Source organism: Nipponia nippon, unplaced genomic scaffold (genome assembly GCF_047370975.1).
Source record: "Nipponia nippon isolate SJK-2023a ecotype South Korea unplaced genomic scaffold, ASM4737097v1 scaffold_13, whole genome shotgun sequence".
NCBI classification, from domain to species: Eukaryota; Metazoa; Chordata; class Aves; order Pelecaniformes; family Threskiornithidae; genus Nipponia; species Nipponia nippon.
This window is the reverse complement of record NW_028262324.1, coordinates 30001-50872: the sequence shown is the minus strand read 5'-3', so window position 1 is coordinate 50872 and position 20872 is coordinate 30001. Positions and strand designations below refer to the sequence as shown.

Here is a 20872-nt window from a genome sequence, read left to right as displayed (position 1 = left end):
GTGCGGTGTATCTTCTGTGTCTTAGACCTTCCTCGGCTCTCGATGTTGTCTTTGCGCCCAAGGAGGGCAGAATGCACCTTGGGTGTCATCCGTAGCGTCTCAAACTCCTGTGCTCATCAGCATAGTGCTGATTGGGCGCTTCTTTACTGGTGTTACAAGCTTACAGAGTGGATTGGTGTGGCATCTCGGAGGTTTCCAGGTGATCCTTTTTGCAGCATCATTCTTGACTGTGTCAGCAGCTCTACGCTCTTGCAGTCCATTTTTGTGGACTGTGCTTTCTTGACTGCATCCTTATGTTCTTAGGTCTTGAAGCTGGGCTTGTTGTGCCTACGTCATCTCAGTTTTGAGAGTAACTTCTTGTTAGGGACTGTGATGTTCCACTCTCTGTCTGGGGCTGCTATAAAGGCTTGTCACATCGCTGGCAGGTCTTCTTGCTGGATGGCATCGTCTGTCCAGGTGTCGTTCTTATTGCCAAGAGTTCCCTCTCATCTTTGAGGCATGTTGTTTGTAGTGCTCTGTGGAACGTTGGTGTGTGCATGTGTTTGGCCTGGAGCCACCCTGCCTGGGGGGTGTAGAATCAGGGGGTGGAATAGCGATAAGAGTCTACGGTTACTGTGTTGGTATGCCTAGACTGCTGAGGCAAAGGTTGTATCATCATTTTGGACAGAGCAGCTGAGGGATGAGGGGGAAGATGTGACTGGTGGCTATACCACTATATTATGGTGTTTCTAACTTTTTTTTTTTTTTAATGTGAAGGTTCCAAGCGAGGAGCAATGCGGGATGTGGGCCCTAGAGCTGACTTGGGCAAGGTGAGCGGGGATTGGTGGGCTGAAGGAGTGGTTATTTTTCAGGTGTTGTGTGCGGCTGGTCCAGTTCCAAGCAACCTCTGTTGTTTGCATTTTACAGGTGGTGCGTCAGCCTCAAATTGGCAACCCAAATTGACGGAGGTGGGGTGGGCTGCCAAGGTAAAGGAGAGTGAGATGGGGATCAGTGTGGACAGGCTGAGGTTTTGAGCAGTACCTCAGCATGTGCCTTTTTGCTTGTGTTTTTGGAGGTGCCACACTTAGGCTTGGAGGGGCGATGCCACCTATTCAGGAGCGGTCCCAGAAGGTGAGGTGGTGGTGGGCCAGGTTGGTGTCTAGTAGGCAAGTATTGTATTGTATGGTCACTGAGTTGCAGTGTTTCTCTTTGGTTTTGCAGGTTCTGTGGGGGCTGCCCTTGGAAGTGGAGGAGCGTTTGAGGTGAGCTGGGTAGTAGGGAGCGCAGGGCTCCTGATTTCTTGCAAGTGCAAAGGTAACATTGTGTCTCTTGGTATCCTAGGTGCTAGAAGCAACAACTGACTGTGGAATCCGCAGAGAGCGGGTGAGCAGCACGCCACAGCGCATTTGAGGTGGCGGTTGTTGTGCGAAAGGCCCATGTTGACCCACGTGATGCTGACTGACGGCATTGGTTGGTTTTGTTTTGCAGATGGTGGAGAGGAACCAGGCGACCACAGGATGAATCCAGCAGGCTGAGTGTGGTTTTCCTTGTCGAGGATGGATTCGGACTCGCAGCCATCTGCAAGCTAAGTCGAGGCACCAGAGAGGAGTCAGGGGAGGGAGGGTGCAATGTTGGCAATTGCAGGAAGGGGTTTTAAAGGTAGTGCAGGGGAGATGGTGTTGCGGGTGGCATGAGAGTGCACCTGTAAGAGCAATATGTTTATTGATAACAAAGTTTGATAGTAAATGCGACAGCAGCGGTTTAAGGAGATTCAACAGCAGGCTATGCTTGATTATTTACTGGGTAGGGGACGGGGTCAGACAAGACTCTCGGGGAGACTCTCCCGTTGAGTCACGAGGTTCAGAGAAGACCCCCTTGCCTTCTAAACTCCTCCTCAGAGAGGAGTCTAGTTGCAGCTGGATCCAATCCTAGTCCCAGACTCAGTCAACAGTTTATGTCTAAAGGATTATATATGCGTAATCAATCTTTTATATCACTAAGATTTCAAAGTTTAGCATGCTATTAGTCACTTACCGAGGATCTGTCGCAGCAAGGAACATCTCAACCTCAAGGAGTAACCTTGAGAGGTGTCCCTACTGAGGGGGAGATCCTGGTGTGAGGCCCGCTGTCATGCAGGAGAGCTCAAAGGGCTCTTGGGCTGCTTGCTATTTATGGGGGTAAGATGATTAGCTCATAGGCATATTTACATAACAACTGCATATGTTAGTTTCTTCCAAATTTGGCTTGAGTCAGACATTGACCGGCAGTGCGGTTAGGTGGACAGATTGCCATTCATTAGCCTTTGGCTATTGCATTGTTATCTGTCTCCCCTGAATTAATTTTGATCTGGATGCATCCGTCACAACCGCCACTGGTGATTATCGCTTGAGCAGGGTTATGGGGAAAGGTCAAGAGGTCAGGGGGATGATGGGGGGAGCACACCACCACGCTCTGCCCCGTGACTATAGTCAATTCATCTTACCTTCACAGAGCAGCGGTACGGTCACCTCTTGCCTCTGTGCCGTAAATAGCACATTGATAGTTTGTGCACCAATAGACCTGTGGTAAGTAGACAGTGAAGCACTGCTATTTGTTATACGTTAATTTGTATGCTTTGGGTGGTTGAAGTTGGATTATTTGTTTTATCGTGTACTAAACCTTTATATACAATAGAATAATAAGTAATAGCTGTATTAGAGTTAGTAAAATCACACCTGGGTGAAGCATAAGATTAAACATTGCCATTGCTGTCGGTGACCATCCAAAGAGGGTTTCTCAGCAATGGTGTTCTCCATCCTTCTTCACTCCTTCTGAGACATGGTGCATGTCTTCTGTATCACGATGTGCATTGATTAGGGTTTCGTGTCCATTGTTTCAGATGCGTTCTAGTGGTTGACGAAGCTCATCGTGTCATAGCGGTTTCTTCACCAGTGTAAGATTCATTCTGATGGGAACAGGCCATAAATCTTGACTTGAGGTATAATTAGATTGTAGCAATTGATAAGATGTAACAGGAGCTGAATAATTAAAGTCACATCCCATATTTTTAGTAAAGTTACAAACACACATATTTGAGCGATTACGTGTATCTACGAATATAAAATCATGTTCTCCTACAAACGCATCCTTTTCCAACATATACAAGTACAATTTCAGGGGATTCATCGGGATGTATTTCAAAATGACAAACGTTTTGTTCGGTGTCAAGACAAACGTCTTGGGCTTTGATAGTATTACTTTCACGATGCCATCCTGCGGGGTGCCGTAAGAGAAAAGAGAGACTTGTTTCAGCGGGGAGAATCTGAACAGGTTACCCCGGTAAAAAGAAGGAAAAATCCATTGTGCGCTAATTCTGTGTTTTGAGACCATCTGTGAAAGTTCAGCAAGTGCAGCAAAAGCAATCGTGGGTGAATGTTCATACCCCTGCAGGAGCCCGTTAGAGGTCTGTTGTATTCCCTCCTAAGTGAAAGCAAACTTCTCTTTATCCTTCTCCTTCGAGGGAACCATAAAGAACATATCTTGTACATATAGTGCCGCAGTCCTCGGGCATGCAGCTACTTGCAAAGCAGCTGTTAAGTTCTCAATGTTCGGTACAGCAGCTGTTAGTGGGACTATATCGACTGTTAAATGCCACCTCCCATCCACTTTCCAAACAGGCCAGACAGGCGAGTTATAGGGGGCGCGGGTTCTGGAGATAATTTGTTGTTTCTCTAAATTGGCTATGACTTCAGAAATTCCATTTCATGCCGCAGCAAAAATTGGATATTGTGGTACGTAGGCGATTTTTGACACGGGGAGCACAGGGGCCACGCAAAGTGCCCGCACCAGAGCCTCCCGAATTCTACCAGGGTTGGGATTAATATTTGAGCCGAATTACCGCACGCCGCCATTCGGCGGATACCGGGTTCATCTGTTTAAAATGGTGAAACCTAAAATACTGTCACGATGATCTCGAACTACAAAGCGAGTAGTCATCATGCATTTTTTTTGCCCGGGAGCCATAAATTGACCTTGCCAGTTTGACGCTCGACGCTCCCTCCGTTCATGCTGGTAGTCTTAGCTCTTTGCCGTCCAGATCGCACGCATGGCTTCTTGGCAACTTCTTGTGTTACTATTGAAATTTGTGCTCCCGTATCTATTAAAAACTTCACAAACTGTCATTGAGGACTGACTGGAATTAAAATGTATGGGCTATGGTCGCTTATCCACTGATAAGCCTCCGCTTTCTGGACAAGCAGGCCCAATTGCCTTCCGGACACTACTTGTTTTTTGACTTTGTGTCCTGCGATTCCTCGCTAAGGGAGACGAAGGCATTGTCTCCCTTCCTGAGGACCAGCGCCGGAGGAGTTGAAATACGCTCCTTTTTTTTCACTGTCATCTCGTTTCTGGAACGCTTCAATTAGACTCAAGATAATGCCAGTAGACTGACCTTGAATCGCATCTCTGGGAATGCCTAGAGCTAATGCATTCCTCCATAATTCATTCCTTTGTTCTTGAGATTCTGTTTGTGGGTTTTTAAATTTGTTTCCCTTAAATCTGGTTTCTGTTCCCTGTTTAACTGGTCTTACTTTGCGATCCCCTCCCTGGGGCTTCGGGTTTTGTTTTTCAGCTGGTGCATTGTCCCAGCCTGTTTCACAGCTGGAGTTAACGATGCCATGCATTAATTCTGCCCAGGTAGGGAGTTGCTTTAGAGCGTTATTGCCCTGTCTATTATATTCAGTATCTCTCTGAATCTCATTCCGTTTTGCAACTAGATAGGGTTTAAGAATTGCAGGGGCTCCTCCAATCAGTAGTTTTAACATCATGAAAACTACCATAGCAGATAGTGGGACATCATGTCGTCCTCATTTGTGCATGGCTTGTATGCGAGCAGCTTTTGTGACAGCTGTAGAAAGCTCACTTAGAGATTTAATTGGGATTACAGAAGGTTAACCTCACTCCACGGTATCTATTCCTCCAGCCCAATAAGCTACTCTGCTGGTGATAGAACGGGGTGTATTTTTTGGGTCGGGTCCTAAATTTAAGAAAACTCCCAGACACAATAGCCATTTGCTTCCTCCTCACTTGGCATTATTTGATCACCGCCGCTTAGACGCACTCGCCACAAGTATTTAGTCTGTTTCACCTGGTTTTCTGCTATCTCTCTCTCACAAATTTGTCATTTGTAACGGATCCCAGGGGATGGTTTGCGGAGTATGTTGTGGACGACCGCCCCGAGGTCCCGCAGTTCTTTCCATTTTAACAATGGGTCTGGCTTACTGTTCCTGGGCTGCTCGCTATTTATGGGGGGTAAGATCATTAACTGATAGTCATATTTACATACCAGCTGTGTATGATAGTTTCTTCCAAATTTGGCTCGAGTCGGACATTGACCAGCACTGCGGTTAGGTGGACACATTGCCATTCATTAGCCTTTGGCTATTGCATTGTTATCTGTCTCCCCCAAATCCACTTTGAGCTGGATGCATCCGTCACAACCGCCACTGGTGATTATTGCTTGAGCAGGCCACGGGAAAAGGTCAAGTGGTGGGGGGGGGTGGGCAGGGGGAGCACACCATCAAAGGGGGCTGTCCGGGAACAGTTGCCTCTGGGTGGGTAAAGGGAGCAGGTTATGCTTCAGCATGATGCCGGTGTGTGCCAGGCAGGGCAGTTGTAGGTTGTATCTGTTGTTGTGTAGTTTGTGTGGTCTGTCTTCTGTGTCTTAGACCTTCCTCGGGTCTCGATGTCATCTTTGCGCCCAAGGAGGACAGAACACCCCTTGGGCACCATCCCTAGTGTCTTGAATGCCTGTGCTCATCAGCATACCACCCATCATGTGCTTCTTTTCTGGCGTTACAAGCTTACAAAGCGGATTGGTCTGGCGTCTCGGAGGTTTCAGGACCGTCCTATTTTGTGGTGTCTTTCCCATCTGTGTGAGCAGCTCTGCTCTCTTCCCATCCATTTTTGCTAGCTGGGCTTTCTTGCTTAAAATTTACTGTCTCCTTTTATCCCATTTGCTGTCTTTATTTTGCTATGTTTGTTTTAATTATATCTTGTCTTTCCTTAGGGCCCTTCCTTCTAAAATTTTCTTTCTCCGCTTTTAGTGCGCTGTCCCAATTTTTTAAGTTTCCCCCTGTCCTGGTTTCAGCTGGGATAGAGTTAATTTTCTTCTTAGTAGCTGGTATAGTGCTGTGTTTTGGATTTAGTATGAGAATAATGTTGATAACGCACTGATGTTTTAGTTGTTGCTAAGTAGTGCTCACACCAGTTGAGGACTTTTCAGCTTCCCATGCTCTGCCCGGTGCACAAGAAGCTGGGACGGGGCACAGCCAGGAGAGCTGACCCAGACTGGCCAAAGGACTATTCCATACCATGTGACGTCATGCTCAGTATATAAACTGAGGTGAGCTGGCCGGGGGGGAAGCGATCGCTGCTCGGGAACGGGCTGGGCATCGTCGGTGGGTGGTGAGCAATTGTGTTGTGCATCACTTGCTTTATATATTATTATTGTATTATATTATTACTACTACTACTATTACTATTCTATTTCATTTTACTTCAATTATTAAACTGTTCTTATCTCAACCCACGAGTTTTTCTGACTTTCACCCTTCCAATTTTCTCCCCCACCCCACGGGGGGGGAGTGAGCGAGTGGCTGTGTGGTGCATAGTTGCTGGCCGGGGTTAAACCACGACACCCCCCTTCAGTTCCCTAATGCTCCCTGCTTCTAAAGTTTTCTTTCTAGGCCTACTTTTATCCTGTTCACTGTCTTTATTTTTTAATGATTTCTTGTCTTTCCTTAATGCGGTCGCTTTTTAAATTGCTGGTTATGTCTGTGTTGTAGTTCACCTTTGGTATTTTTTTAGTAGTTTCTTCTCTTAATCCTTTGGCTTTTAAAATGTTCTACTTTTATCTTGTTTGCTGTCGTTAGTTTTTAATTGTCCTTTCTTGTTGTGCCTGAGTGCTGTCACTTTATACATTCTCTCTTCCATCTCCGTTTTAGTTCACCGATGTGGTTTTTAAATCATTTCATTATTTCCCTAATCGCTGCCTCCTTTAAACTTCCCTGTCTCCTTATGTCCACTTTGCTGTCTTTATTTCCTTGTATTTACATTTTAATTATCTCTTGCCTTTCCTTAGGGCCCTAATTTTTTGAATTTTCCTTCTCTGTCCCTTTACTTTGCTGTCCTGTTTTTTAATTTTCCCACTCATTTCCCTAACCCCCGATTCTTTTTCAGTGTTCTATATTGACTTTTCCCCCTTTGATTTATTTGGTTTTAATTATTTCTTCTCTTCCCTTTACTGCACTCGCTTTCTAAATTTTCTTTCTCCGTCTCCGATGGAGTTCCCTCTCGCTATTTATTAGTTTTTTCCTTATTTCTTCAATCACCGTTGCTGTTAAAAGTGTCCTGGTTTCAGCTGGCATAGAGTTAATTTTCTTCCTAGTAGCTGGTTTAGCGCTGCATTTTGGATTTAGTATAAGAATAATGTTGATAACACACTGATGTTTTAGTTGTTGCTAAGTAGTGCTTACACTAGTCAGGCAATTTTTAGCTTCCCATGCTCTATGTGGTCCACAAGAAGCTGAGAGGGGGCACAGCCATGTCAGCTGACCCAGACTGGTCAAAGGGCTATTCCATACCATATGATGTCACGCTCAGTATATAAACTGGGGGGAGCTGGCCGGGGTCAGCAATCGCTGCTCGGGGACATGATTGGCATCAGTCAGGAGGTGGTGAGCAATTGTATAGTGTATCACTTGCTTTGTATAGTATTATTGTATTATTATATTATTATTACTACTACTAGTATTACTACTATTCTATTTTATTTTACTTCATTAGTTAAATTGTTCTTATGTCAACCCATGAGTTTTCTGACTTTCACCATTCCAATTTTCTCCCCCATCCCACTGGGGCGGGGGGGGGGAGTGAGCGGCTGTGTGGTGTTTAGCTGCTGGCTGGGGTTAAACCATGACAAAAGTTTCTGTCTACTTTTATTCCGTTAGCCGTTTCTATTTTTTAATTATTCCTTGTCTCTATTAGTACCGCTGCTTTTTCAATTTTCTTCCTATGTCTCTCTTTTAATTTGCTGTCCTTGTTTTTAAATTTTTTTGTCTTTATTGCCCTAATCACTGTCACTATTTAAGTGTTTTACTTTTATCTTGTTCCCCATCTTTATTTTTCTGTTTATTTTTTAATTATATCTTGTCTTTCCTTAGCACCCTTCCTTTTTGAATTTTCTTTCTCTGCTTCTAGTTGGCTGTCCCTATTTTTTAGTTTCCCTCCCCTTGATTTCCTTAACGCTCCCCACTTTTAATGTTTGCTTTGTAGGCCTACTTTTATCCTGTTCACTCACTTTATTTTTTAATAGTTTCTTGTCTTCCCTTAGTGCGGTCCCTTTTTAAAATTGCTGGTTATGTCTGTGTTGTAGTTCACTGTCAGTGTGTTTTCAGTTCTTCCTTCTCTTAATCCTTTGGCTTTTAAAATGTACTACTTTTATCTTGTTTGTGGCTGTTAGGTTTTAATTGTCCTTAGTCATTTTTCCTGAGTGCCGTCTCTTTTTAAATTCTCTTTTCCGTCTCTGTTTTAGTTTGCCGATGCTATTTTTTAATTTCTTCCTTATGTCCTTAATTGCCGCTTCCTTTAATTTTTTCTGTCTCCTTCTGTCCTCTTGTTGCCTTTATTTCCCTGTATTTGTGTTTTAATTATTTCTTGTTTTTACTTAGGGCCCTCGTTTTTTGAATTTTCCTTCTCCGACCCTTTAGTTTGCTGTCCTGTTTTTTAATTATCCCATTCATTTCCCTAATCCCTGTTGCTTTTTCAGTGTTCTATGTTGACTTTTCCCCCTTTCATCTATTTGGTTTTAATTATTTAATCTCTTCCCTTAGTGTCCTCGCTTTTAAAATTTTCTTTCTCTGTCTCCGATGGAGTTCCCTGTCGCTATTTTATTAATTTTTTCCTTATTTCCTCAATCGCTGTACTTCTAACAGTTTGTCTGCTTTGATCCTGTTCCTTGTGTTTATTTTGCCGTCTTTTTTCTTTTTAAGTTATATCTTGTGTTTTCTTAGTACCCTTGCTTTTTACATTTTCTGCTTACATTTCCATTTTAGTTCGCTGTAGCTTTTTAAAAATTTTCTCCTTAATCACTGTTGCTTTAAACTTGTCTGTCTCCTTTTATCCCATTCACTGTCCTCATTTCACTGTCTTTATTTTTCAATTATTTCCTATCTTTCCTTAGTTTCCTCGCTTTTTAGATATTCTTTCTACATCTCCGTTTTAGGTCCCTGTCCCTATTGGTTTTTTTCCTCCTTTATTTCTGTAATCCACTTCGCTTTTTAAATGTTCTTTCTATGCCTCCTTTTTTTCTCTCCACTGTCTTTTTTTTTTAGTTATTTTTCTTGCTTCTTTGCCATCGCTTTTTAGATTTTCTTTCTACATCTTCGTTTTAGTTTACCAATACTACTTTTAAATATTTTATTTCTTTAATCGCCATCGCTTTTAAAATTTTCTGTCATCTTTTATCCCATTCACTGTCTGAGTTTCGTTGTCTTTATGTTTTAATTATTTCTTGTCTTGCCTGAATGCCCTCGCTTTAAAAATTTTTTTTCTACCTCTCTGTTTTAGTTCACTGTCTCTATTTTTTTTTTCCTTATTTCTTTAATTGCTGTCACTTTAAAAAGTTTTGCTTTACTCAGAGATAACTCCTCCTCAGGCTTTCATTTTGCCCCAGAGCGCTCTTACCTTCCCCTCCACCATGTCGGATGTCTCCGTTCGGTCCCCGGTCCCCCGAGGACATCTGTACTCTGTTCAGATCCTCTCCCGCGTACTTCATTGTGTCAGCAATCCTTCATTTGTCTCTACGTCCATGTTCCCCCATCTCCTGGAGCCATCCTGTTCCCGTCATGATGCCCCCTGAGACCCATGGCACCCTTTGAGCTCTGCAGCCCTCTGTGTCTCTGTCATTCAGACAGAACCCTTGCTCAGGCTTTGTCTGAGCTCCAGAGCTCTCTTACCTTATTCACTGCTATGTAGGATGTCTCTGTTCAGTCGCTCATCCCCCGAGGACATACATAAGTACATTGTTAGGATGCCTTCTTGCATTTCGGATCGTGCCCCAGAGCTGCCTTCTGTCTCTCTTTTACTCTCAACACCCCCCTTCTGCCATCATCGTGCCTACCGAGGCGGTCCTCGTGCCCCACAGGCCTCTTTTTGCTCTGTAGTGCTCTCTGCGCCCTTCTTGCTCCCTGAGAATCTTTCCCCAGGGCATATTTAATCGGGTTTGTTTGTGCCTCCAAGTGCTCTTATCGTCCTGTCTGCCATCTAGGGTGCTTCCATTTGGTCCCCACCCTCCCAAGGACATCCGAGATTTCGGATGGAACCTTCCTTTTTTTATTCCTTTTTATATTTTACTTTCCCTCCAGCTGCTGTTTGTGGAAAGAATGTTGTGCAGGTGCTGTAACTTTTTCTCTCTTGCCTGTACATCTGTTAGTTTTGAAATTGTCTGCAGATACAATGGGCTAAAAGGAAAATATTCAGGGGATTTGTCTTTTGTTAGAGAGAAATGAATGAGTTTTTTTTTAGTTTGCACAAACCAATGTCAGCATGAAGTTATTTTAAAACTACAGTGTTATTTAAAAAGTATATTCCCATTTTTGGCTTAGGTTTTTAGGTTTTGGGGTTTTTTTAACCCAATCTGTGGGAATAAATGAGATTGTGTTTTACTTTGACGAGATGCAGCTGTGCCCTTGAGGCTTGTTACAAACAGGTTCACAGGAATGCAGCTGTGCCCTTGAGGCTTGTTACAAACAGGTTTGTGAAACTTAGAGGCAGAAAAATAAGGGTGAGATTGGATACGTACCTGAAAGAGGAATTCGCGTGCACCAACTTGAAGAACCAATAAGCAACGCTGAAGAGACGCGTGGACACAAGGCAATAAGCAATGAGATAAGCTTTGTTTGCTCATGGACACTAGATCATATTATAAAAGGGATAGATTGTAAAATGAAGTGTCTTCACCTGAACTCATATGTGGAGTCCATGATTAATTGCCACACCAGTCTTTTAACCCAATTTTCTAGCTAAAGTTCTGATCCCCTCCAGACATCTTCCTCGTGTCCCAAGCCTTCTTCGGTCTCTCCGGCCCATTTGGGACCCCTCTAACGGTGTCGCAATGCCTGCCTATGCCTTCGAGGTCACCCTTAGCGCGCCTTTAGCTTCGTAGCGGACCTCGCACCCCTCTTGTTCCCTCAGAAGACCTTCCAAGTCCATATCTGTGACCAGCCTGGTTATCCCAGCCTCTCTTCCCTCTAGCTGTGCCTCTATTCCTTCCCTGGCTGTCCGATGATGAGTTTAGTTGGTTCAGATCCCCTCTAGATTTAATCGTCGTGTCCCCAATCCTTTTTCTGTTTCTCTGCTCCCTCAGGACATTTTTTTTCTCCTGCTTACAATACCTGCAGAGACCTTTCCTTGTGCTCCACCTCATTCTCGTAGCGCTTTGAGCCATACAGCAGTCATTCGTTTCTCTGTGCTATCTAGGATTGCCGTGTTCAGTCCCCGGCCACCCAAGACCATCTGTACTCTGCTCAGATGATCCCCTGAGTTCCTCTTTGTCGTCCTAAGCCACCTCTTGTCCGTCAGCCCCCCTCAACTCCCCTCTCCTCACAGTCACAACACCTCCCGAGACCACCTTCATTCTCTACGGCACCTCATAGCACAGTATTGCCCTTTCCATCTCTCTCATTCAGTCAGAGCCTCCCATCTTTGCTACACAGCGCTCTTTTGTCTCTCTGCCATCAAGGGTGTCTTTGTTTGGTTCCTCTTTGACATAGTCATCTGTAATTTGCCTAGACGTTCTCCTGAGACTCCAAGGCTCTCGCTGTGTCTCCAAGACTTTTTTTTCTTACCCTGCCCCCTCATAATTCCCCTACTCTCTATAACGATTCCTCTTGAGTCCTTTCTTGTACTCCACAGCACTCTTGTAGCACTTTAGCTCCATTTAAATTTTTTTTTATTTGTGCACTTCAGAGCACTCTTATCTTACTCTTTGCCATTTAGGATGCTTTTGTTCAGTCCCTGGTCCCCTGACAACATCTCTACTGTGTTGAAATCCCCCTCAGAGTTCCTCATTGTTATCTCTGAGGCTTCTTTGGTTTCTCAGGCCCCCTTGGCACTCCTCAGCTCCTTTGTCGAGCTCTCATAAGACATCCCCTATGCCCTAGAGCCCTGTTTTAGCTCAGCAGGGCACTTTGCACACCTCTCCCCCTCTGAACCCTTCCTGAGTCTGCCTCTGTTACCCCGGTTGGTCTTTCTGTCCTCTCTCCCATTCAGTACACCTCTGTTCAGTCCCTGGTCCCCGAGGACATCTGTACTTTGTTCAATTCCCTTTTGAGCTCATTGCACCCTCAAGACTTCTTTGGTCTCTCTGGCCCTTTTGGAACCTCTCTAATCCCTGTGACTGTGCCTCTTGTTTTGTCAGAACCTCTTCCAAAGCCATCTTTGTGCTCCACTGCAGTCTGTCTGTTTTTTTTGTCTTATACTACATTTCTATTTGGTAGCTGGTACCCCAAAGATGTCTATCATTGGCTCAGATCTCCTCCTGAGTTTTTCAGAGAAGGCAATAGCTTTCATCTATTTTTATCGACACATCTCCCGTGGTGGTTTTTGTTGTGTTTTGCAATTTATATTTGTTCTAGCTACTTAGGTGTTCATTAGGCTGCTTAATACAGTCTCCGAGACACTTTTTGTATTTCTATGGGGTTTTTGTGTGTTTTGTCTTTTGGGACTCATCTAGTTCTATTAAGGGAGTCTGTCGGAGAGACTGTTGAGGTGACTGAATTGTCAGTGATTTATAGTAAATAATTTACTTTATACCCAGAGATATTTTTGAGAAGGGATTCTTATGGGATCTAATTCTGCTTTGTCATTCAGTCCTATCTGGAACATACTTCTGGTAGAAGTTAGGTAGCATGCATGGTCTTGCTGGAAGTGAAGTGTAATCCCATATATTTTTGGGTTTTTTCAGAAGAAAGTAAAGAACATAATGTTTGGTAATAATATTGCTATTGCATTTAATGAGCTATTTTCCTACATAGCTTCATATGATGTCTATCTTGTTTTATCCACGCCCCAGAAAAATTGTGTATAATTCCCTACCTGGTCACGTCGCTGATGCAATAAGCGTAGATGTAGTAAAAGAGCAGATCTTGTCATTTCCAGTAACTGTTGCTTTCTCTGTTCAGTGCTTTGCATGTTGCAAACCTAAGGCATAAGAGAAAACTCCCTGCTACTCCTCCGGCAGCCTTTATGCCTTCTGGTGGTTTGCCCCTCCCCTTTCCCAGGGGATTGTGGGAAGGGTGGTGGGTGGGGCCCGGGGGATATGAGCCGCAGCTTCTGCTCTGGGAGCTCATTCTGCTCCTGGGCTTCTCTGGTGTCAGTGCTCTGTTGTTCCTTCAGTTGACTGCAGACTTTGGCCTGCCTCAGCTATTTGGGTAGGTGTGTCTTGATACTGAGAGAAGTAGAAGTGTTTGTTTGAGGTAAGGGCTTTGGGACTAGTCAAGGTTCAGCAGCATATATAGTAAAAAGTACACTTGTGTGCAGCTTTTTCTCTTTTTTTTTTTTTTTTTTCTCTGGTCCTCAATGTTGTATTGGGCATTCAGGGTGGTAAGATGGGTTACTAGTCTGAGTTTGGATTTTCTTTTTTATTCTAAATGCATTGTATTTTTTTGGAATTCCTGGTTCTGTTGAAGATAAAACCTTGTTTTCTTCACTAGTTTTGCCATGCAAGTTGTTGACACCATCTCTTAATAGGACTCATAGTGAGATGATCTAGCATCTATCTATCTGTATATGGAGTTTTAGCATTTTTCAAGAAAGTAGCAGGGACATAAGGCATAGTGTCTTTCAGGGTATGGAATGATTCATCACCTTTCTCAGTCACCAACAGGGTACCGTGTTGTCCCTAGAACCTTTGCAGATTGCAGCAGGCCACTCATAGATCACAAGCATGAGGACTTCAGGTATTTTGTAGGTCTGTAGCAGAGCCTGGAGTCTGCAGGAAGATGAAAGATAAGGGGTGCTCACAGAACACAGGGCACAGCTTGCAAGAGCAGCTCCTGAGGAGCAGCTGATATGGGGAGGTTTGGGGTGCAAATATAGGGCAGGAGCTGTCAGGAAGGAGTGGGCTTCCTTCCCTGCTAGTTCAGAAGAGAAGGGGTTTCTCAAAGCTTTGGGACCAGGTGATGGTTGTGTAAGGGAGGTGATCTCACCTCCCTTTCTCAGATGGGTTTTGCAGTTGGATTTGGGTTTTGCTGAGGTCTGTTCTGTTTTAATCTCTCCACAGCTGACGGGAGATAGGATGAAGTCATGAGAGATGCAGCGTAAAGTGTCCGGGCTTCTGCATTGCAACATGCAAGGCCGAACATCAGACAAGTCTTAACTCGGAAAGCATTGGGTACATTAAGGTACGTAAAAATATACCCTCCGGAACTCTCGGGTCTGTGCCTCTTACTTACTTCATTCCCTGAGGTAATTTTTGTGTCCGTCCCTTCACCGTCCATCAGGATGTCACAGAGATTGTTACTTAAAGGCATTGACTAGACACTTATTTCCAGTGCAGGCTTGTGTCACTGTCTTCCTTTGTATTTCTCGGAGAAGAGGATGTGTATTATTTGTGCTCTTAAAAATCTCCAGGGAAGGGTGTGTCTTTTATCACAGTCCTGGGCACGCAAGCTTTTTCTATTTTTCTCTTTTTGCATTTTTCCTCAAGTGTCCAATGAGGCTTGCTCTAGTGTTGTACATGACAATGATGTTCTTGTTTATAGTGTTTTTAGCACCAGTTTCTGTAGTCGTAAGGTGTCTGTTTCAGATCTCTGAGTCGCTGTGTCATGCTGTTGTGGCTTTTCCATCGGCAGACTGCTGCAGTAATTGCTGATGGGTTTTGTAGGTAATTGGGCTCAAGGGTCTCGAGCCGCTTTTGTGGCGGACCTCTCATCCTCCTGGCTTCATCCATCAGGCAGTCTTGGTTGCTGCGTGGTGCAATGTTCTGTTTTTTTTTGAGGTTCCTGGGTTTTTCGTATTTTCTGGGTTTTCGTTAGAATTTTTTTTTGCAGGATTTCTGGTGTTTATTCTTGCAGGTAAGGTCAGGTTGTCTTTTGTCATCCAGGTCCCTGTGGCTCTTTCCTGTCTTTTTTTTATTTTTTTCTTTTGTAGTTATCCTTACCAGCATTTTCCCATGACGAGAGCTGAGCTCTGGGGCATCTGGGGAGGTAACGTCAGGATTCCTCCTGTGTTTGCAGGTCTGGCCCTGAGGAAGTCTGGTACGGGGGTTGATAGTGTGAGTATCTATTACATGGGTGCACTAATACCTTTCAGAGTGTGTCAGAGGGTAAGGATTTTATGATGTTTGGTGTCATGTTATTCTGGTTTGTGTATTTGTGGAAGATGTGAGTTTTGTGTGGGAGGAAGCCCGCTATCTGACTGATTTTGGGGTACGTGTGTTTAGGTCATGTCTTGTTTGCCAGGTGTTTTGACCTAATCGTATCTGATTTTTGTAGGGAGTCACAAATGGGCTTGGGGCATCCTGATGGCACGTGCTGTTGCCACAAGGCAAAGTAGGGTCATAGAGTTTTCCATTTACAGGGATGGGCTCAGCCACCTCCAGCACAGACTCCTGTTGCGTAGCGATCGGGGATGGTGGCTTTCTTTTGATTCCTCGAAGAACAAGAGGAGGATGGGGTGCGTTGTAAGAGCGTAATCATTTTCTCTTCCTTTGGCAGTAGAGGCATCCGAGGGCCAGCCTGCATTTGAGGAATAGCAGCAGGATGTCAGTGTCGCCTGTCAGCACAGGAAGGAAGCTTCTTTTGGAGGCCAAGGTGGTGAAGTAGAGTCCTTGTTTGTTCTGTTTGATATTCATCATGGGGGTGAGGAGGGGCTGGGACATGCAAAACATGGTCCCAGATTGGGGAGCTGTCTATTACATGGGAGGCCACGAGAAATATCACGGACACCACTGGATGTGCGTTAGAACCCGGTGCTTGGGTCCGACTGACCTGGCAGAACCGTCCTGCCATCTGAAGTAATGCATACTTCTGTACGAAGATTTTAATAGCTTGCTCCACATCACCTTTGGCTTTTCCTCATTGAGCTTGTATTTTGGCAAGAGCATCTCTCATCGAGCATTTGGGTCTGAGGGGTCTCCATGAGACTTTCATCGGCCATCTCTGGAATTGGATGAGCATTGGAGGCGAGGTGGGAAGTAGAGTGGAGGAGTGTGGGACTGGTGACTTTCCACGAGTGCAAAGGTAATTTTGTGTCTCTTAGCATCTTAGGTGCCACAAGGAATGATGGCCGCAGCCTCAGACTCTGGAATCGGCGTGGAGGAGGCGAGCTGAATGCCATGGTGCTTCTGAGGGTGAAGGTGGTGTGGAAGAGGTCGGTGTCCACAGTCATGATGCTTACTGCTGGTGCCATGGGGTTTTGTCCTGCAAATGAGGAAGAGGAACCTGGTGACAGCAGGAAAACATCAGCTGGCTGATGTGCGTGTTGTCAAGGATGGATGCAGACCCCCAGCCCTCTGAAAGGTAAGTTGAGGGGCTGGCAGTGGGAAGGGCATGAGGAGACAAGGTTGGCAGTTGCAGGAAGGGGTTTTGAAAGGTAGGGCAGGGGAAAGGGCTGTCTGGGAATGCTCCCCTCTGGGCAGGTAAAGGGAGCAGGTTAGTCTTCAGCATGATGCCAGCATGTGCCAGGCAGGGCAGTTCCAGGCTGTGTCTGTTGTGTAGTTTGTGTTGTCTGTCTGCTGTGTCTTCTGAGGCAAATCTTGGACTGAGTAGCTGTTGGCAGTGGGTGAGGACAGCAATTATTGTGGTGGTTGCCAGGTGCCGAGGGGATGACTGCAGCAGTCTTGGGGAGGCAGCTAGAGTACGAGCTTACTCATTCCACTTGAGTGGAATGAATCTCAAAGATGTTAAGGCTTATATGTGTAGGCCTTAATATTTGAGTTATATATTTCTTTCCATAGTAGCCTGTGGTTGGCCTGTAGATGGTATTGCTAAATAAGAACAAGACCTAGAATTGTTAAGATGTTGCTCAGCATCCAGGTGACTTGTTTGGTATTATTTGATCTGCAGATGCAGAAGGACAAGCCGTCCAGCATGACAAAAGAGAGGTGAGGTCAGCGCTGTAAGAAGGTGGGTCGGTGTGTGGTGTTAGAGGGCAAATGTAACTGGTAACTATTCTACTGCATTATGGTGTTTCTATCTGCTCCTTGCTTGGAACCTTCACAAGAAAAAATGTGGGCTATGGGCCCTGGAGCTGACTCAGGCAAGATGAGTGGGGATTGGTGAGCTGAAGGAGTGGTTATTTTTCAGGCTGTCAAGGTAAAACAGGGTGAGATGGGGATCAGTGCAGGCACACTGAGGTTTTGGGCAGTATCTCAGCACGTGCATTTTTGCTTGGGTTTTTGCAGGTGCTGCACATAGGTTCAGAGGAGCACTGCTGATGAGCAGTCCTGGAAAGTGAGGCGATGGTGGGCTGGGTTGGAGTCTAATAGCCAAGTATTGTATGGCCACTGAGTTGCAGTGTTTCTCTTTGGTTTTGCAGGTTCTGTGGGGGCTGCCCTTGGAAGTGGAGGAGCACTGAGTTGAGCTGGGTAGTAGGGAGTGTGGGGTTGGTGATTTCTTGTAAGTGCTAAGGTAATTTTGTGTGTCTTGGTATCCTAGGCGCAGGAAGTGATGACAGCTGTGGCATCTGACTCCAGAATTGGTGCTGAGCGGGTGAGTGGCATGCCTTGGCGCGTCTGAGGTGGCAAATGTTGTGCAAAAGGTCAGTGTTCACTGATGCGATGCTGACTGGCAGCATCAGCTTTGTTTTGCAGATGGTGAAGAGGAACCAGGCGACCGCAGGATGAATCTAGCAGGCCAAGTGTGGTTTTCCTTGTTGAGGATGGATTCAGACTCGTGGCCATCTGCAAGGTAAGTTGAGGCTCTGGTGCTGGAGAGGGGGTGGGGGAGGGAGGGTATGAGGTTGGCCATTGCAGGAAGGGGTTTTTAAATGTAGTGCAGGGGAGAGGGCTGTCCGGGAACGGTCCCCTCTGGGCAGATGAAGGGAGCATGTTACTCTCCAGCAGGATGTCAGGGTGTGCCAGGCAGAGCAGTTCCAGGCTGTGTCTGTTGTTGTGTAGTTTATGTTGTCTGTCTTCTGTGTCTTAGGCATTGCTTGGCTCTCGATGTTGTCTTTATGCCCAAGGAGGGCAGCACACTCTTCGGTTGTCACCCCTACTGTCTTGAACACGTGTTCTCATTGGCATAGTGTCAATCGGGCGCTTCCTCTCTGGCGTTTACAAGCATATGGCGTGGGTTGGTCTGGCGTCTTGGAAGTTCCTGGGCAGTCCTCTTCTGTGGCATTGTTCCAGCTGCATGAGCAGCTCTGCTCTATTGCTGTCTGTTTTTGCAGACTGCATCCTTATGTTGTTAGGTCTTGAAGCCAGGCTTGTTGTGCCTATGTCCTCTCAGTTTTGAGAGTAACTTCTTGTTAGGGCCTGTGACATTTCAGTCTTTCTGGTGCTGATATAGAGCCTTGTTATGTGACCGTCATGGTCCTGCAAGTCGTCTTGCTGGATGGTGTCTTCCATTCAGGTGGTGTTCTTGCCGAGAGTTCTCTCTCATCTTTGAGGCATATTGTTTGTAGTGTGCTGTGGAATGTCGGTGTGTGCGTGTGTGTTTTTTTTGGCCTGGAGCCGCCCTGCCTGGGGATGTAGAGTCAGGGGGTAGGTGGAAAAGCAATAATAATCTATGGTTACAGTGTTGCTATGCCTATACTGTTGAGGCAAAGGTTGTACAGCCATGTTGGACAGAGTAGCTGAGGGATGAGAGGGAAGATGTGACTGGTGGCTCTTTGACTACATTATGGTGTTTCTGACATTTTTCTCTTTTAATGTGAAGGTTCCGAGTGATGAGCAATGTGGGCTATGGGCTCTGGAGCTGACTTGGGCAAGGTGAGCGTGGATTGGTGGGCTGAGGGAGTGGTTAATCTTCAGGTGTTGTGTGCGGCTGGTCCAGTTCTAAGCAGCCCCTGTTGTTTGGGTCTTACAGGTGTTGTGTCAGCCTCAAAGTGCCAACCCAAACTGACGGAGGTGGGGCAGGCACGCTGTTCAAGGTAAAGGAGGCTCAGAAGGGGATCGGTGTGGGCAGGCTGAGGGTTTGAGCAGTATTTCAGCATGTGCCACTTTTATTTGGTTTTTGCAGGTGCTGTTTGGAGGGGCAACGCTGCCTGCTGACAAATGGTCCTGGAAGGTGAGGCAGTGGTGGGCTGGGTTGGTGTCTAATAGGCAAGTATTGTATGGCCACTGCGTTGCAGTGTTTCTCTTTGGTTTTGCAGGTTCTGTTGGGGCTGCCCTTGGAAGTGGAGGAGTGTTTGAGGTGAGCTGGATAGTAGGGAGCGTGGGGTTGGTGATTTCTTGCAAGCGCACAGGTAACTTTCTGTCTCTTTGTATCCTAGGTGCTGGAAGCGACCACAGACACGGCGTCTGACTCCAGAATAGGTACGGAGCTGGTGAGTGGCATGCCTTGGCGTGTCTGAGGTGGCGGATGTTATGTGAAAGCTCTGTGTTGACTGATGCGATGCTGACTGTTGGCATTGGTTTTGTTTTGCAGGTGGTGGAGTGGAACCTGGTGACAGCAGGATGAATCTAGTGGGCCGAGTGTGGTTTTCCTTGTCCAGGATAGATTTGGATTCGTGGCCATCTATCTGCAAGCTAAGTTGAGGCTGTGGTGCTGGAGAGGGGTCGGGGGAGGGAGGGTATGAGGTTGGCCATTGCAGGAAAGGGTTTTTAAATGTAGTGCACGGGAGAGGGCTGTCCAGGTATGGTCCCCTCTGGTCAGGTAAAGGGAGCAGGTTATTCCTCAGCTTGATGCCAGCGTGTGCCAGGCAGGGCAGTTCCAGGCTGTGTCTGTTGTGGGGTAGTTTGCATGGACTGTCTTCTGTGTCTTAGGACTTTATGAGGTCTCGATGTCATCTTTGCACTAAAGGAGGGTGCCATGTGTCTCAGGAGTTGTGATTAGGGTGTCATCCCTAGCATCTTGAATGCCTGTACTTGTGGGCATAGTGCCGATCGGATGCTTCTTTTCTGGTGTTACAAGCGTGCGATGTGGATTGGTCTGGTGTCTCGGAGGTTTCAAGGCCATCCTTTTCTGCGGCGTTATTCTCGGCTGCCTGAGCAGCTCTACTCTCTTGCCGTCCACTTTTGCGGACTGGGCTTTCTTGCTTGTGTCCTTTACGTTCTTAGGTCTTGAAGCTGGGCTGCTTGTGCCTACATCCTCTCAGTTTTGAGAGTAACTTCTTGTTAGGGGCTGTGACTTTCCATTCTCTTTCTGGGGCTGCTGTAGAGCCTCATCACATTGCCCTCACGGTTCCGGAGGTCATGTTGCCAGATGGCATCTGCTGTCTGGGTGGTGGTGTTCTTGCCGAGAGTTCTCTCTCGTCTTTGAGGCATGTTGTTTGTAGCATTCTCTAGAGAGAGAGGGTGAGTGAATGTGTATGTGTGTGTGGCCTGGAGCTGCCCTGCCTGAGGGGTGTGGAGTCAGGGGGTAGGTGGAATAGCGATAAGAGTCTATGGTTACAGTGTTGCTATGCCTAGACTGTTGAGGCAAACATTGTACAATCATCTTGGACTGACAACCTGTCAACAGTAGGTTGTACTCATTTAATAATGTGTTGTGGGAATGAGCAGAGCCATGAGGGAAGTGCTTTTCAGGGGTATCTGGGGTTTGGTCAGCATCCAGGTCACTTGCTTTACCTGGTTTAATTAGGGTGGCTTGTTTGGGTGGAGGTTATCTGGGCGTGTTGTGGGTTGGTGGTTTTATTTTTTTTGGATAGCTGGTAGGTATTGTCAAGTGTGTTCTAGAGTCCCTTTAATTGT

General features: G+C 45.9%; 1 protein-coding gene across 50 annotated transcripts in view; it reads left to right on the top strand.

Annotated features, from left to right (window-relative positions):
• LOC148056491 (uncharacterized) overlaps nt 1–20872 on the top strand; it is a 40935-nt gene that overhangs the window by 17990 nt on the left and 2073 nt on the right. For 19 of the 50 annotated variants that reach the window (XR_015702915.1, XR_015702914.1, XR_015702911.1 and 16 more), the window contains 18 exons: nt 757–809; nt 907–965; nt 1055–1110; nt 1201–1241; nt 1321–1362; nt 1468–2543; nt 14300–14420; nt 15255–15292; nt 15735–15830; nt 16279–16538; nt 17085–17729; nt 17818–17927; nt 18897–18949; nt 19047–19110; nt 19200–19247; nt 19333–19373; nt 19453–19495; nt 19608–19712. Coding sequence is in view for 15 of the 50 variants with exons in the window: in XM_087749522.1 (XP_087605648.1) it covers nt 757–809; nt 907–965; nt 1055–1110; nt 1201–1241; nt 1321–1327 (216 nt within the window). In the remaining 35 variants the exon portion in view is untranslated. Of the gene's footprint in view, nt 1–756; nt 810–906; nt 966–1054; nt 1111–1200; nt 1242–1320; nt 1363–1467; nt 2544–2857; nt 2957–6241; nt 6362–14299; nt 14421–15254; nt 15293–15734; nt 15831–16278; nt 16539–17084; nt 17730–17817; nt 17928–18896; nt 18950–19046; nt 19111–19199; nt 19248–19311; nt 19374–19452; nt 19507–19607; nt 19713–20872 lie in introns of all 50 variants that reach the window. The other 31 variants (XR_015702892.1, XR_015702891.1, XR_015702895.1 and 28 more) reach the window with 19 other exon arrangements.